This window comes from Procambarus clarkii, chromosome 29 (assembly GCF_040958095.1).
Source record: "Procambarus clarkii isolate CNS0578487 chromosome 29, FALCON_Pclarkii_2.0, whole genome shotgun sequence".
NCBI classification, from domain to species: Eukaryota; Metazoa; Arthropoda; class Malacostraca; order Decapoda; family Cambaridae; genus Procambarus; species Procambarus clarkii.
In genome coordinates this window covers 5,779,750-5,793,713 of record NC_091178.1, presented here as the reverse complement: position 1 = coordinate 5,793,713, position 13,964 = coordinate 5,779,750, and the positions used below count along the sequence as shown (strand labels likewise).

General features: G+C 40.9%; 1 protein-coding gene across 1 annotated transcript in view; it reads right to left on the bottom strand.

Annotated features, from left to right (window-relative positions):
- The window catches only part of c12.2 (von Willebrand factor A domain-containing protein c12.2), a 68,665-nt gene that overhangs the window by 23,536 nt on the left and 31,165 nt on the right, over positions 1–13,964 (bottom strand). Inside the window, 7 exon segments of the mRNA XM_045753222.2 lie at positions 267–549; positions 2,437–2,558; positions 2,560–2,598; positions 3,997–4,200; positions 6,195–6,302; positions 7,024–7,152; positions 9,086–9,244. Of these exon segments, the coding sequence (XP_045609178.2) occupies positions 267–549; positions 2,437–2,558; positions 2,560–2,598; positions 3,997–4,200; positions 6,195–6,302; positions 7,024–7,152; positions 9,086–9,244 (1,044 nt within the window).

Sequence of the window (13,964 nt, the reverse complement as noted above, 5' to 3'; positions counted from 1 at the left end):
TCCCCAAATATCTATTTATCATAACCTAAGTTGCAATCATTTTAATTTATGATTGTCAGACCGGTATGTATAAATGATTGACAAATATTACAGGTGCTACTTTAAATGTGCCTTTTTAACATATGTAGTTAGTTGAAATGTCTAGACAAAAATTTTCCATGTGACTACTCCCTTTCAAAGAAATGGCAATTCCCAAAAGTAATAAGGCATTAGAGAAATATATACAGATATAGATAACCATACAAACAGTAAACCTATCAACTTACCAGCTGATTTACAAGGTTGACAGTTTCCTTTGAACTCAAGCGTCTCATATTGTGATAAAGGAAAAGAGTTAGAGCTTCTGGAGTCAACCACTGTCCTTGAGGAGCACCAATTACTGGAGGTTCTGCTAGTGCTACAATACGGAATGATGGGTGAATGCGGTATATGCCTCTGGCTGTCATCTCTGAATCTGACCATCCATTCTCATCCTTGATTGAATCATACTGATCAGAGCGTAATAGTCTTGTCCCATCGTACAATTGCAATTCTCGGTCATGTATGAGCCTGAAAAAATATATGAAAAACATTCAGAATTTATACTATGTCGGTAAACATTTTCATCTTACGAAATGCCATAAATACTATACAGTACAGAAATGTACTGTACAGTATTTATAAATTACTGTATTCTGTAACTGAATAAACCAAACATATATATTAATCAGACAGGAAAACTGATGATATGGAACCAAATTTAGCGAAAATTACTGTACAGTATACAGTATATATAAACAAAATATGAATACATAATTGCTATTACAATACTGTACTTGGAAATTTAGCTATTAGTCCCCTTTTGTTTCCTGGCCCTAGCAAAGCTTAATTTGGCACTGAATCCATGCTAGGTTAGACCTATCAGCCTAACCTAGACAAAGCTAGCCTTACACCAATTAAAATTACAGTATTTGACTGAATTGTATCCCGAGCCCATATGAGGCTCTTACAACATATACGATAATTGTAAATTTCAGTTTTAAAATACAAGGAATGCCTTACAGAAGAGGTTGGGGGGTGGGGAGGGGATGTAGAACAAAATTTCCAGCATAGAATGTAATGAAATGCTTCTTTGTGGTGGGTTCAAGGTGGCTCCCTGTTGCTAGCCACTCTGAATAGCTGCATCCCTATCAAATCACACCAGGCCCCTTTGAGTCATTAATGGTCTACTGGAGACCAGCCACCAAAACCTGATCTGATCACAGAGGCACAGAGAGCAGACAATACTAGACCACTCTAACCAAGGAAATAGCCACCAGAAAGGTAAAGTCAAATAAAACAAACAAAAGCAAATGAGACACCCAGCAGTTAGGTTGTTTCACCTACCAAATAAGCCACAGGGATGTTAGAAAGAACTTTATCAGTGTCAGAATAGTTAACAGATGGAATGCATTAGGCAGTGATGTGGTGGAGGCTGACTCCATACACAGTTTCAAATGTAGATATGATAGAACCCAGTAGGCTCAGGAATCTGTACACCAGTTGAGTGACAGTTGAAAGGCAGGACCAAAGAGCCGAAGCTCAACCCCCACAAGCACAACTAGGCAAGTACTAGTACCAACTCCCCACCACCAGATGGCAGCACTGGGTGCTAGTGGCTCAGGAGGTGGACCCCTTCTGTCATGAACCAAGGCAAACCAAACTTTTTGAAGGAAAGTGTGTCCAGAGAGCCATTTGGACCACGAGGAAGAGGCAATTCACTACATTCAAGTGAATTTTTTGGGAGGTTTCTGGGAGGGATTTTGAGGTGGCTCCCTGTTGCTATCTCACTACTAAGAACAAAGAGAAAGGTAAAAAAAAAATGGGAGACCAGGTTTTGGCCTCTGGTCTATGATAGGCTATTAGTGACTCACAAGGGCTTGGTACAGCTTGAGAGATGTGGAGTTATCCAGAGCTATTAGCAACAGGGAACAACCTTGGAAGCCATCAGGGAAAAGAAATGTACTAGAGTGATGGAAAATAAGATTTAACTGTATTACATATGCCATTTTTATCCTATAGTTCCCCCTTGGAGAATCAAACTTGTGGACCCAAATACAGAAAATATATAAGTAATATGTACTGTACTACAAATTAATTTTGGTGATGCACGGTTATAGTTAAATATTGTACAGCAATACTTTAACCAGGCATGCAGTATACAACAAGCTTGCACTAATGAGAATAATCCTGTTGAAATAATGACTACCATATTTAAAGTAAATCTACATTTATTGTCTTTATTTATTGTCTTTATTTAGTGACAAAGTTATACAAATATTGACACAAATAAATTAGAAGGAAACTATGGACAACTGATAGAACTGTCATACAACACTATGACAAATTTGAAGGCAAGCATCTAAAATTTTCATCTGAACAAGTTGAGTGCTTGAAAATAGTAGTCTACTTACTAACCTGTGTAGTACAGCCAATGTTCCATGGTGAAGTCTGTGTATTCCATCTAAAACAGCTAATTTTCCATCCAAGGCAGCTGTGACCAGTGGGGAAAACTGCCAGGCTGTATCACCAGTGTCCTGAGGTCACTCGCTGCTGCACAAGGTCACGTGAGGTCATATCCTAAATGGAATAAAAGAAATCAACACTGATGTTAAATATTACAATACTGTAATAATTATCATTTTTTTTTTTAACTTTAAACATTGTACCTTTTGTCAACTCTCCAGGACTGAAGGGGATGAAAAGACTAAAAACTGTAAAGAAGGGGACCATTTTGGAAGAATTTGTTAGTGTTGAGAACTCTTCTGGGTTGGCTAGTAAGGAAAAGACATTGAGAATTGCTGCCAGAGCAGCGGCTAGTTTTGCACACGTGCAGTGTATTGTCTCAGTGAGGGGATGTTCCTCCTCCTCTAAAAGAATATATATTTCAATTCAATGAAGCTAAGTAAATATTCTCAAGTACATACAGTGATTGAAAATGTGTGTACAAATCAGTGTTAAATGTAGGTGGAGAAAAGAAACATTAAAAAAGAAAGCAAATATTATTGCAACACTGGCGGTTGGAGAGAGCAGTACACTCGATTCATTCACTTAGCGGAGGGCATACTGTACAGTCTGGCTGATGTTCAATGGGACGCTCGGTGGTCTTCCATAATAACAATAAGTGCAAGGACTTTGTAATAGTCGCAGTGCTCTGCATATGTTAGTTAGTTGCAGGATATATATATACTGTACTGTATAATATATAGATATAAGTTGTGTACATGTCCCCAGAGGTTAACCGGTTTAATGGTTTTGATCTGTCCACCCCAGAGTGAGTATTGCTGAGCATGTGTTCTGTGTTCTACCAACCACTGTCCATGATATTTGTGTGTTAACTAGTAAGACCATTGTCATTATATCTGGAATTTGCAATTAGAGATGTGAGAAGATTGTAAAGTAATGCAACTACATTAAGTCCCAGTATTCAAAATATTCTTACAAGTCGTGCATGTTCTGTGAAATTATCACTACCATTTTAAGTTATTCTGTAAAGTATCTTTAGGCTCCAGAAATAAACCTAGAAATAAATGTACTAGACCTAAGAGAGGTTAAGTACTAGCATGTTACCATCTCTCTTGGGCTCAATACAATACAAATACAAGTACAGTACTGTAGTATAAACCACAGGCATTTTTTAGGGTACCACAGTCTAACTTTTGTACACACTCCAGTCGCTATATGTACAAGCATTTTTATAAGATGCATTATGTAAAATTATGTGATAAGTAAACATATCAAAATCAAATTATAAATTGTTGTAAATAAATTAATAGGAAGTTCAGTGTGATGTTGGGTATGGATAATTTTAACAATATTTTAGATCATTCTTTCCATATTTGTAACTATCACTTTTAAAGAAGAATTTTCCTTTTATCCTAAGGATTAACAATGGAATGATGACATCAGGTAAAAGAAATATAAAACCTCCTGACTCATAACCTTATACATCACGAAGAAAAACTGGCGGCAACAAACCTGGTACACAAGTATCGGCTCTGTCTGGTAACCCAACATGTGTGCCATCTTGGCAACAGCTGCAGACTTTCCACATCCACGTGGGCCAATTATGCAGAAATCGCCAACACTGTGGCTCTGAATCATTTCGGTGAGCATTTTGTGATGATATGGAGTAAATACAAATGATGGAGGTTGATTTCCCCAACAGTTCCCAGAGGAAATCTAAAAATATAAGTAGTATTATATTAGACATACAATGCTTCTCATAAAAATTTAATTTAAATATTCTCTGGATATTGTTCAATCACATGGGGGCAAGCAAACAGGTACAATTTTACCAGCTTTCAATACTAATCTCTTGTCCAGTAACACCCTACAAACTTTACTTCATTGACAAATTACATAATCTCATTTCAGCATTTATACTGTAACTCAGATATTTATTAACAAGGAGCTTTAAAAGTCACAGACACACTAACCAAGAAATGTAACTACAGTACACTTATGAACAATTCAAGCAAGTCTGCTTGCAATACCTGATCTCACAAATATTTTACAAAAAACAGCATTGAATGTAATGAAATGGTTCTTCTGCATGAACCCCAATTGCTCTCTTTAAAGTTATCTCACTGAGATAGTTCCCAGCTACTAGGTTACATCAGCCATGGAGTTCTGTTTGGCCCACCAGGGACCAGAGAAAGAGCCTGGCCCCCCCTATCAGAGCTGTAGAGTGGGTGACCCTGCTATGGCACTGGGAAAGCATCCAGAAATTCAGAGAATCAATGCAGACCACTGCTGGGTTCAAAAAGCCTGAAGCCTTAAAACTTCTCCAAATAATGCAAACAAATAATTGAATCTCTCGAAACTAGCATAAACTTGTTAGCAAGTTCCACTCTACAAAAATGGTAGCAGAGAAGACCCCTCTTATTGATAGATCTGTATCACTAACAAGCATTAGAAAAAGTATTAAAGTCAAATGGAGAAAACACCTGGAGAGAAATAATATACAGTAATAACAGGCAGTAGGGTTTTTGAACAGGCAAATCCTGTGTAACAAATCTACTTAGTTTTATGATAGTCACAGAGATTTTACAGGAAAGAGAGGATTGGGTTGACTTCATTTACCTGGACTTCAAAAAAAGGCTTTTGACAAAGTCCCACATAAGAGGTTGTTCTGGAAACTGTAACATACTGGATGGGTGGCAAGGAAGCTGTCTGATATGGATGAAAAATTTTCTGATGGAAAAATGAGGGCAGTAATCAGAGGCAATGTATCAGACTGGAGAAATATTACTAGTGGAGTATCACAGGGTTCAGTTCTAGCACCATTAATGTTCACTGTATCTACCAGGTGAACAATCTACCAGAAGGAATACAGAATTATATGAACATCTTTGTGGATGATGCCAAGCTACTAGGGAAGATAAGATGCTCATATGTCTGACAAGCCCTACAAGAAGGCCTGGACAAAGTAAGTGTATGGAGCAACACTTGGTAAATGAAATTTAATGCGAATAAATGCCTCATTATGGAATGTGGAATAGGAGATAATAGGCCACACAGCACAACCAACAAATTATATGAAAAAGCTATAGAGAGATTTGATAAGGAAAGAGCTCTAGGGGTGGTTCTATATAAAAAATTGTCACCTGAGGATCACAAAGAAAATTGTGTGAGGAGCGTATGCTATGCCTTCCCACTTCAGAAGTGCTTTTAAATACATAGATGGTGAAATATTAAAGAAATTGTTCATGACCTTTATGACTCTCAAATTGGAATATGCAGCAGTTGTATGGTGCCCATATCTTAAGAAGCACATCACTAAACTAGAAAAGGTGTGAAGCCAAGCAACTAAATGGCTCCCGGATATGAAATAAAAGAGCTATGAGGAGAGGTTTCGAGGTGATATGATCACTACTTACAAAATAGTAACAAGAATCAATAGGATTGACAAAGAAGAATTTTTGAAAACTGCAAGATTAAGCACAAGAGGCCATGGGTTCAAACTGAGGAAACAAAGCTGCCAAAAAACATCAGAAAGTCCACTTTTGCAAACAGAATGGTAGATGGTTGGAACAAGCAAGAAGGTGGAGGAGGCCAAAACTGTTAGTAGTATCAAAGTGTTATATGACAAAGAGTACTATGAATATGGGACACCACGAGTGTAGCTCTCATCCTGTAACTACACTTTGGTAATTGCACACAACAGAGCCTACCTGTGTGATCACTTCTTGACCCTCAACTATAAGTTGTGCTTCTACTTTGTTTTCGAACTGATGCTGCCCAACTTCACTAACTTCATTGATTTCAGCAGTAGAGCTCTTCTGAAAGTAGAAAATATTTTATTGTTTGATTTAATAACAATAATATTCTACTGGACAAATCAATGTGGATATTTGATACCATGGAAAATGTTTTGTTTTTTAGTGGAGCATCTTATGAGTAAATTCAATTTTTAATGTACTATAATGAAATGCCTTTTTCTGTGCATCCTCAGTACTGTAGTTCATGGTGAATTGAAGCCTCTGTACTTGAACAGGTCTACTGAATACCAGGGCCAGAATTTGGTGTGCTTAAAGAGGAGCACAGGAATCTAATATCAACCTAATACTATAATGTAATATCTATGAGAAAATCATTGGAGAAGGATCCTAAGTAATGCTAGATGTACAGCTTAAACCATTGAACATGATATACAGTACTAAAGAGTATATAGCCTGGGATCTGCTCGAATCCACTAGGAGTCTGGAGGTAGTGAGCTGGCAGCCATGGCAAGTGTTACACACAGCCTACATACACTTAGTGTAGGTAATGGAGTTCTCCACCAAACTCTCCCTTTAAATACATAAAACTTTGCATATTTAAAGATAAGTCCTTTATATATCTCACTAAGCTTAGCTAGATGAGCACTTAGCTTGAGGAACTACTAGAAGGCCCTTGCAGAAAGCACAATTAGATTAATTTGCTATTTTATATGTGCATTTTCTCTCTCACTCTCATACCCACACTAGCATGTGCAAACACACAAGAATGAAAAATGTGTACCTGAGAAGTATTGAAACCAAATGTTGAGAAGACGTCTTCAACAGATTTGTAGGTTTCTTGTGGCAAGAAGGCATGGTAAGGGTACAGCCTCAGGATCAGATTTGAAGGCTCAGTCATGGGGTATTTACTCTGAAAATTATGCAGAGAGAATTATAAATGCCAAATTACACACACCAACTACATTAACAATGTTCATGCTTTTACTTTGTGATTAGACTGATTCTATGATAAAACTTTTTTTTAACATAAAACTGACAAAACTTAAATTATTGATAATTAAATTATTAAATTGGCTTAGAATGACATTAAACTACAGAAATTAACATATAAAAACATGCACATACACATTCATAACACAAAGAGTTATGAATAAGGTTGGCATAGATAAGCAACTTTATTTTGTTTAATTTTTGTTTGAATATACAGGTGGCTAGCCTATAGGAGTAGATGAGTTCTGACATGTTTACAGGCCTAGAGCTTTGCCTCTCCATAGCTCATCTTAAGCTTTATCCTACTAGCTTTCTTTCGAACAAGATCTGCCAAACGTTTTACATTTCCTGGCCAGGTTGATTGACTAGGTGCCAATCCTTAACTGTTCACCTCTGTTCACCTGGCAGAGAGCTTTTACCTGGGCTGGATGGTAGTGATGGCTTCACTTCATGCAGGTCGGTGTTCAATCCCCAACTGTGCAAGTGGTTAGGTTCCATTCCTTCCACTCGTACCATCCCAGATCTTTATCCTGATTCCTTCCAAGTGCTATATAGTCATAATGGCTCGGCACTTCTCCCAATGGAGAAGTTCCCTTCACCCGGATTGGTTCTGGGTGAAGGACTAGTTCAAAATCTATACACAGAAATAGCACCTCATGAGACCAGAAGGCATGGCATGATGTGCCAAAAAGCCCCAATGAAAAGCAAAGGTGCAATAGGCACACAGAGAGAACTCAGTCAACATCAAAGGTCCAAGACTTTTCAACATTCTCCCTCTACACATATACTAACACTGCAAGATTTCTTGCAGTGTTCAAATAAAAACTTGACAACCACCTTCAAAGGATATCTGATCAACTAGGTTGTGACTCATATGTCAGGCTGTGAGCAGCCACATCGAACACCCTGGTTAACAAGACCACCAACCAGGAGGCCTGATCAGAGACCTGCCCCATGGAAACAGTGCTCCTCGAAATTATCGACAGATATGCAACAGGAGGTACAAAACACCGTATAGAATAAAGTCAATACAGTAATAGTTTTTGGCTGTAAAGATAAGGAAATACAGTAGTATCAAATATATAAAAGGCACTTAAAAAAGAAGTGAACTTGACAAAAGCTGTAAGTGTAGTTGAAGGTCGCACAATAAATGGGGATGTCTAGTTACAAAACTGACAGGTAGGTAAAGCAGAAAAACTATCCTTCTATAGGTGATGCTGAACAAAAAATGGCAGATGGCATAAATGCTTAGAAATGCTAACAAATTACATAATAATGAAAGGAATTAGTAGTCCCAAAGAAGTCATCAAAAGATGCAAAGGGAAATGTTAAAACAGAACTTTGAATGAAGGAAGGCACAAGAAAAAAATTACTGGGTAACTGAACTAATCCTGTGCTCTGACATCCACTGCCCCCCCCCCCCACTTTGTTCCCATGGACACTGTCACAATAGGTTTCGGATGACTTCATATGCTTGCCAGTGGCAAAAACCTTTTCAACATACATCTTGTCCCATTAAAGAAGTGTTGGCACTCATGGAGATCAGAGATCAATCACACATCTGAGGCCAATGTTCACTAAAATCCAGAGGCGATAAAATACTCCAACCCCTCCTAAAATTATTTGATAAAAATGTACCACAAACAACAAACAAACAAACAAACAAAACCGTAACAAACAAAACACCACCTCCCACTGCTCTGACCAGCACTGCAAGCTCCTCCCCCCCTCCCCCTCCCTCTGACCTGACCTCTTCTCTTCTCTTCACTCTTCCTTTTCCTTCCTCATCATCATCATCTTGCCAAGTTCCTCCTAACTTGTGAATTACTTTCACCACAACGAAGAAGACATACCATAATAGCCATGATGGAGTGAATGTTGTCGATCGGGAAGTCGGGAAGACCAAGAGCCTTTGACTGCTGTGTGATCAATGTGAGGGCAAGGGAGAGTGTCCGGGTGGCCAACTCACTCTCCACACCCTCGTGGCGCTCCAGTATCTCCTCCAGCACCTCCTGCAACCACAAAATTTTATTGTACATAAAGAGTGAAATTTATGCAGACCTATGTTCAATACCTATACTGAATCTTTGAGTTCAATACTTGTACTGAAAGTTTGTGTTGCATACCTATTCTGAATATTTGTGTTCAATACCTAGGTTCAATAATAGTGTCTGTTATGAATACATTTCTTTTTTCTTTTTGTAAATATACATCTCTGCTAAAGTGGTTAGTATTTATTTAACTGTACACATACATACATCATGTACACTACCACAATAAAGAATATCAAACACTGGGCATAATGTAGCACTCAGTACATGCTTAAACAAGCAGTATCTGCAAGGAAAGCCACAACCACACATGTAAGAGTGCACAATCAAAAGCAGAAATGAGCTGTACACACCACAATAGGCATCATATCACAATTGCATGATGCATCAAATGAACAAACGCACAAGGGCCGTGATGAGGATTCAAACTTGCGTCCGAGAGCATCCCAGATGCTGCCTGAATCGACTGAGCTACGACATGGTCAAAAGTCACCTCTTTTGACCACGTACTTTTTGACCATGTCGTAGCTCAGTCGATTAAGGCAGCGTCTGGGATGCTCTCGGACGCAGGTTCGAATCCTCGTCACGGCCCTTGTGGATTTGTTCATAGGCATCATATCTGTCAAACACTGCAACACACCACAACAGGCATCATATGTGTCAAACATTGCAACACACCACAACAGGCATCATGTGTGTCAAACATTGCAACACACCACAACAGGCATCATATGTGTCAAACATTGCAACACACCACAATAGGCATCATATGTGTCAAACACTGCAACACACACCACAACAGGCATCATATCTGTCAAATACTGCAACACACCACAACAGGCATCATATCTGTCAAACACTGCAACAGACCACAACAGGCATCATATCTGTCAAACACTGCAACACACAACAGGCATCATATGTGTCAAACACTGCAACACACACCACAACAGGCATCATATCTGTCAAATACTGCAACACACCACAACAGGCATCATATCTGTCAAACACTGCAACAGACCACAACAGGCATCATATCTGTCAAACACTGCAACACACAACAGGCATCATATGTGTCAAACACTGCAACACACCACAACAGGCATCATATCTGTCAAATACTGCAACACACCACAACAGGCATCATATCTGTCAAATACTGCAACACACCACAACAGGCATCATATCTGTCAAATACTGCAACACACCGCAACAGGCATCATATGTGTCAAACATTACAACACACCACAACAGGCATCATATCTGTCAAACACTGCAACACACCACAACAGGCATCATATCTGTCAAACACTGCAACACACAACAGGCATCATATGTGTCAAACACTGCAACACACCACAACAGGCATCATATCTGTCAAATACTGCAACACACCACAACAGGCATCATATCTGTCAAATACTGCAACACACCACAACAGGCATCATATCTGTCAAATACTGCAACACACCGCAACAGGCATCATATCTGTCAAATACTGCAACACACCACAACAGGCATCATATCTGTCAAATACTGCAACACACCACAACAGGCATCATATCTGTCAAATACTGCAACACACCACAATAAGAATCATATCAAACACTACAACATAAATAACCATCATCATCTCAAGCACTGCAACACACCAAAATAATCATCTCCTCAAGCACTGCAACACACCATAATAATCATCTCCTCAAGCACTGCAACACACCATAATAACCATCTCAAGCACTGCAACACACCATAATAATCATCTCCTCAAGCACTGCAACACACCATAATAACCATCTCAAGCACTGCAACACACCATAATAATCATCTCCTCAAGCACTGCAACACACCATAATAATCATCTCAAGCACTGCAACACACCATAATAATCATCTCAAGCACTGCAACACACCATAATAATCATCTCAAGCACTGCAACACACCATAATAACCATCTCAAGCACTGCAACACACCATAATAACCATCTCAAGCACTGCAACACACCATAATAACCATCTCAAGCACTGCAACACACCATAATAATCATCTCCTCAAGCACCGCAACACACCATAATAATCATCTCCTCAAGCACCGCAACACACACCATAATCATCATCTCACCCAGGGATGGAACCTGTCTCCTCGGTTGTGAACAGATGATTTAGACCTCCACAACAACTCATTTATTTATTTATATATATACAAGAGTTCTTATATTCTTGTACAGCCACCAGCACGCATAACGTTTCAGGCAGGTCCTGAATCCTAATTTTCCCTGGAATATGACCAGTCAAATCGTTTAATAACAAGTTACCCATTCACTGCTGAGTGAACAGTTAAGTTTACAGTTAAGGACTGGCGCCCAGTTAATCCTCCCTGTACAGGATACAAAACCAGGCTAAAGGGCTTGGGAAGCGCCGGCAGTGTGTTTTATCACCACGTGGACCTTAATTTTATAAACAAAGGACTTAATAATAAGGCTTTTCAACTCCCTCAAAATATAAGAAGCATTATTAACAACTCCAGTGTTGCGGAGGGAACTGGATGAACACTCCAAAAGGCACACGACCAGTCAGATTGCGTGCAGCTACGGCAAAGTCTGTTTTAATCAAACCGTCAACCGGGAAGCCTGATCCAGGCGCCGGTCACGAGTGCATTGAACCCTTGAACCACCTCAAGGTAGACTCGACTCCCCAGAGGTGGGTAATTGTTACCGTGCCCACACCCTGGCCCTGGCATCCAGCCAGATTTGCTCAAGTGACAAAATGTAACAGTAACACTCGGGCCGCCTCTTCCTCTCCGCAGTTGCCGTCGCGTTACTACCATCTCGAGGGCCTCCCTTAATGGTTCCTCTCTTCTATCACCTACCATGGATTCCTATTCCATGGTTCTCCCTCCACCACCATTGTTGTTTTGCTGTGTCCGTACATATAAATATCAGGTCTAAACATTTAACTCTTTTTGCACACAGAAATCACAATAGCGTGAGGCATCAAATGATCAAATCCACAAGAGTGGATTTGTGGATTTCTTCATTTGATGCATTACGCTATTGTGATTTGTGTGTGTAATTAAGGGCGAAGAGGTAGAACAGCTTATTGACATATCTCGAGTGCACGGGGAAATTGTGTAAAACCCTGGTTTGTGTCTCGGAGAGGCTGTAGGATCCAAGTTCAATAGAATTTTTGGTTGCAATTCTTTTGACCATGTAGCTCAGTCGATTAAGGCAGCGTCTGGGATCCTCTCGGACGTAGGTTCGAACCATTGTGGATTGGTTCATTAACTCTCTTTATAGTCAGACTGTCTGCCCTCTGAGTGTCAGTGATTACTCTTCTGTCAGCCCTCGTTTCCTGAAATAGTGCGGTTTTGTCAACAGATTAGAATACTTAGGTCTAACCTTAATTTCAGGCTTATCACATGCAGCTTTAGCCACCTTCTGTATCATATCAGACAGCATCCATACAAATGAGATTCTGTAATTCTTGTTCCGTGAATCAATGTTGTTTATAATGGATTGTACAACATTCCTAGTATCTATTTTGCATGTTGGGTTTTCAAAGTACATACCCCGAAGATGGGGTTACGTTCATGAAAATTCCTTTGGGTTCTCAGTCCTCAGTGTGTTTAGAGTTTACTGAAAATAGCCATACTGTACTGAGGTATTTCGCTCATTTCATTGTTGTAATGAGTAAAATTCCTGTCTCCCTTGATAGACACAATTTGTTTAATTTATATTTATATATACAAGAGTTCTTAAATTCTTGTACAGCCACTAGCACGTATAGCGTTTCGGGCAGGTCCTTAATCCTAATTTTCCCCGGAATATGAGCAGTCAAATCATTAATTAAACAACCAGGTACCCATTCACTGCTGTGTGAACAGAAGCTACAGTTAAAGATTGGCACCCCGTAAATCCTCCCCGGCCAGGATACGAACCCAGGTCAAAGCGCTCGCGAAACGCCAGGCGAGTGTGTTGCCACTTCGCCACCACAAATAGACACAGACCGTACCCTCCACATCCTGGGCTTTGCAGTACCAGTTCAGAGATTCATGGAGGGTGGAGGTGAGGGTGAGTGACCTTGTGGCGAGTGCATGTACCCACCCACCTGTACACTCCCGACCCGCTCCTACCAACTCCTGAACGGCTCCTGCCACCACCCGACCCGCTCTTGCCACCACCCGACCCGCTCCTGCCACCTCCCTACCCGCTCTGCTCCTGCCACCACCCGACCCGCTCTGCTCCTGCCACCACCCGACCCGCTCTGCTCCTGTCACCACCCGACCCGCTCCTGCCACCTCCCTACCCGCTCTACTCCTGCCACCTCCCTACCCGCTCTGCTCCTGCCACCTCCCTACCCGCTCTGCTCCTGCCACCACCCGACCCGTTCCTGCCACCACCCAACCCGCTCTGCTCCTGCCACCACCCGACCCGCTCCGCTCCTGCCACCACCCTACCCGCTCCGCTCCTGCCACCACCCGACCCGCTCTGCTTCTGCCACCTCCCTACCCGCTCTGCTCCTGCCACCACCCGACCCGCTCCGCTCCTGCCACCACCCGACCCGCTCTGCTTCTGCCACCACCCGACCCGCTCTGCTCCTGCCACCACCCGACCCGCTCTGCTCCTGCCACCACCCGACCCGCTCCGCTCCTGCCACCACCCGACCTGCTCTGCTCCTGCC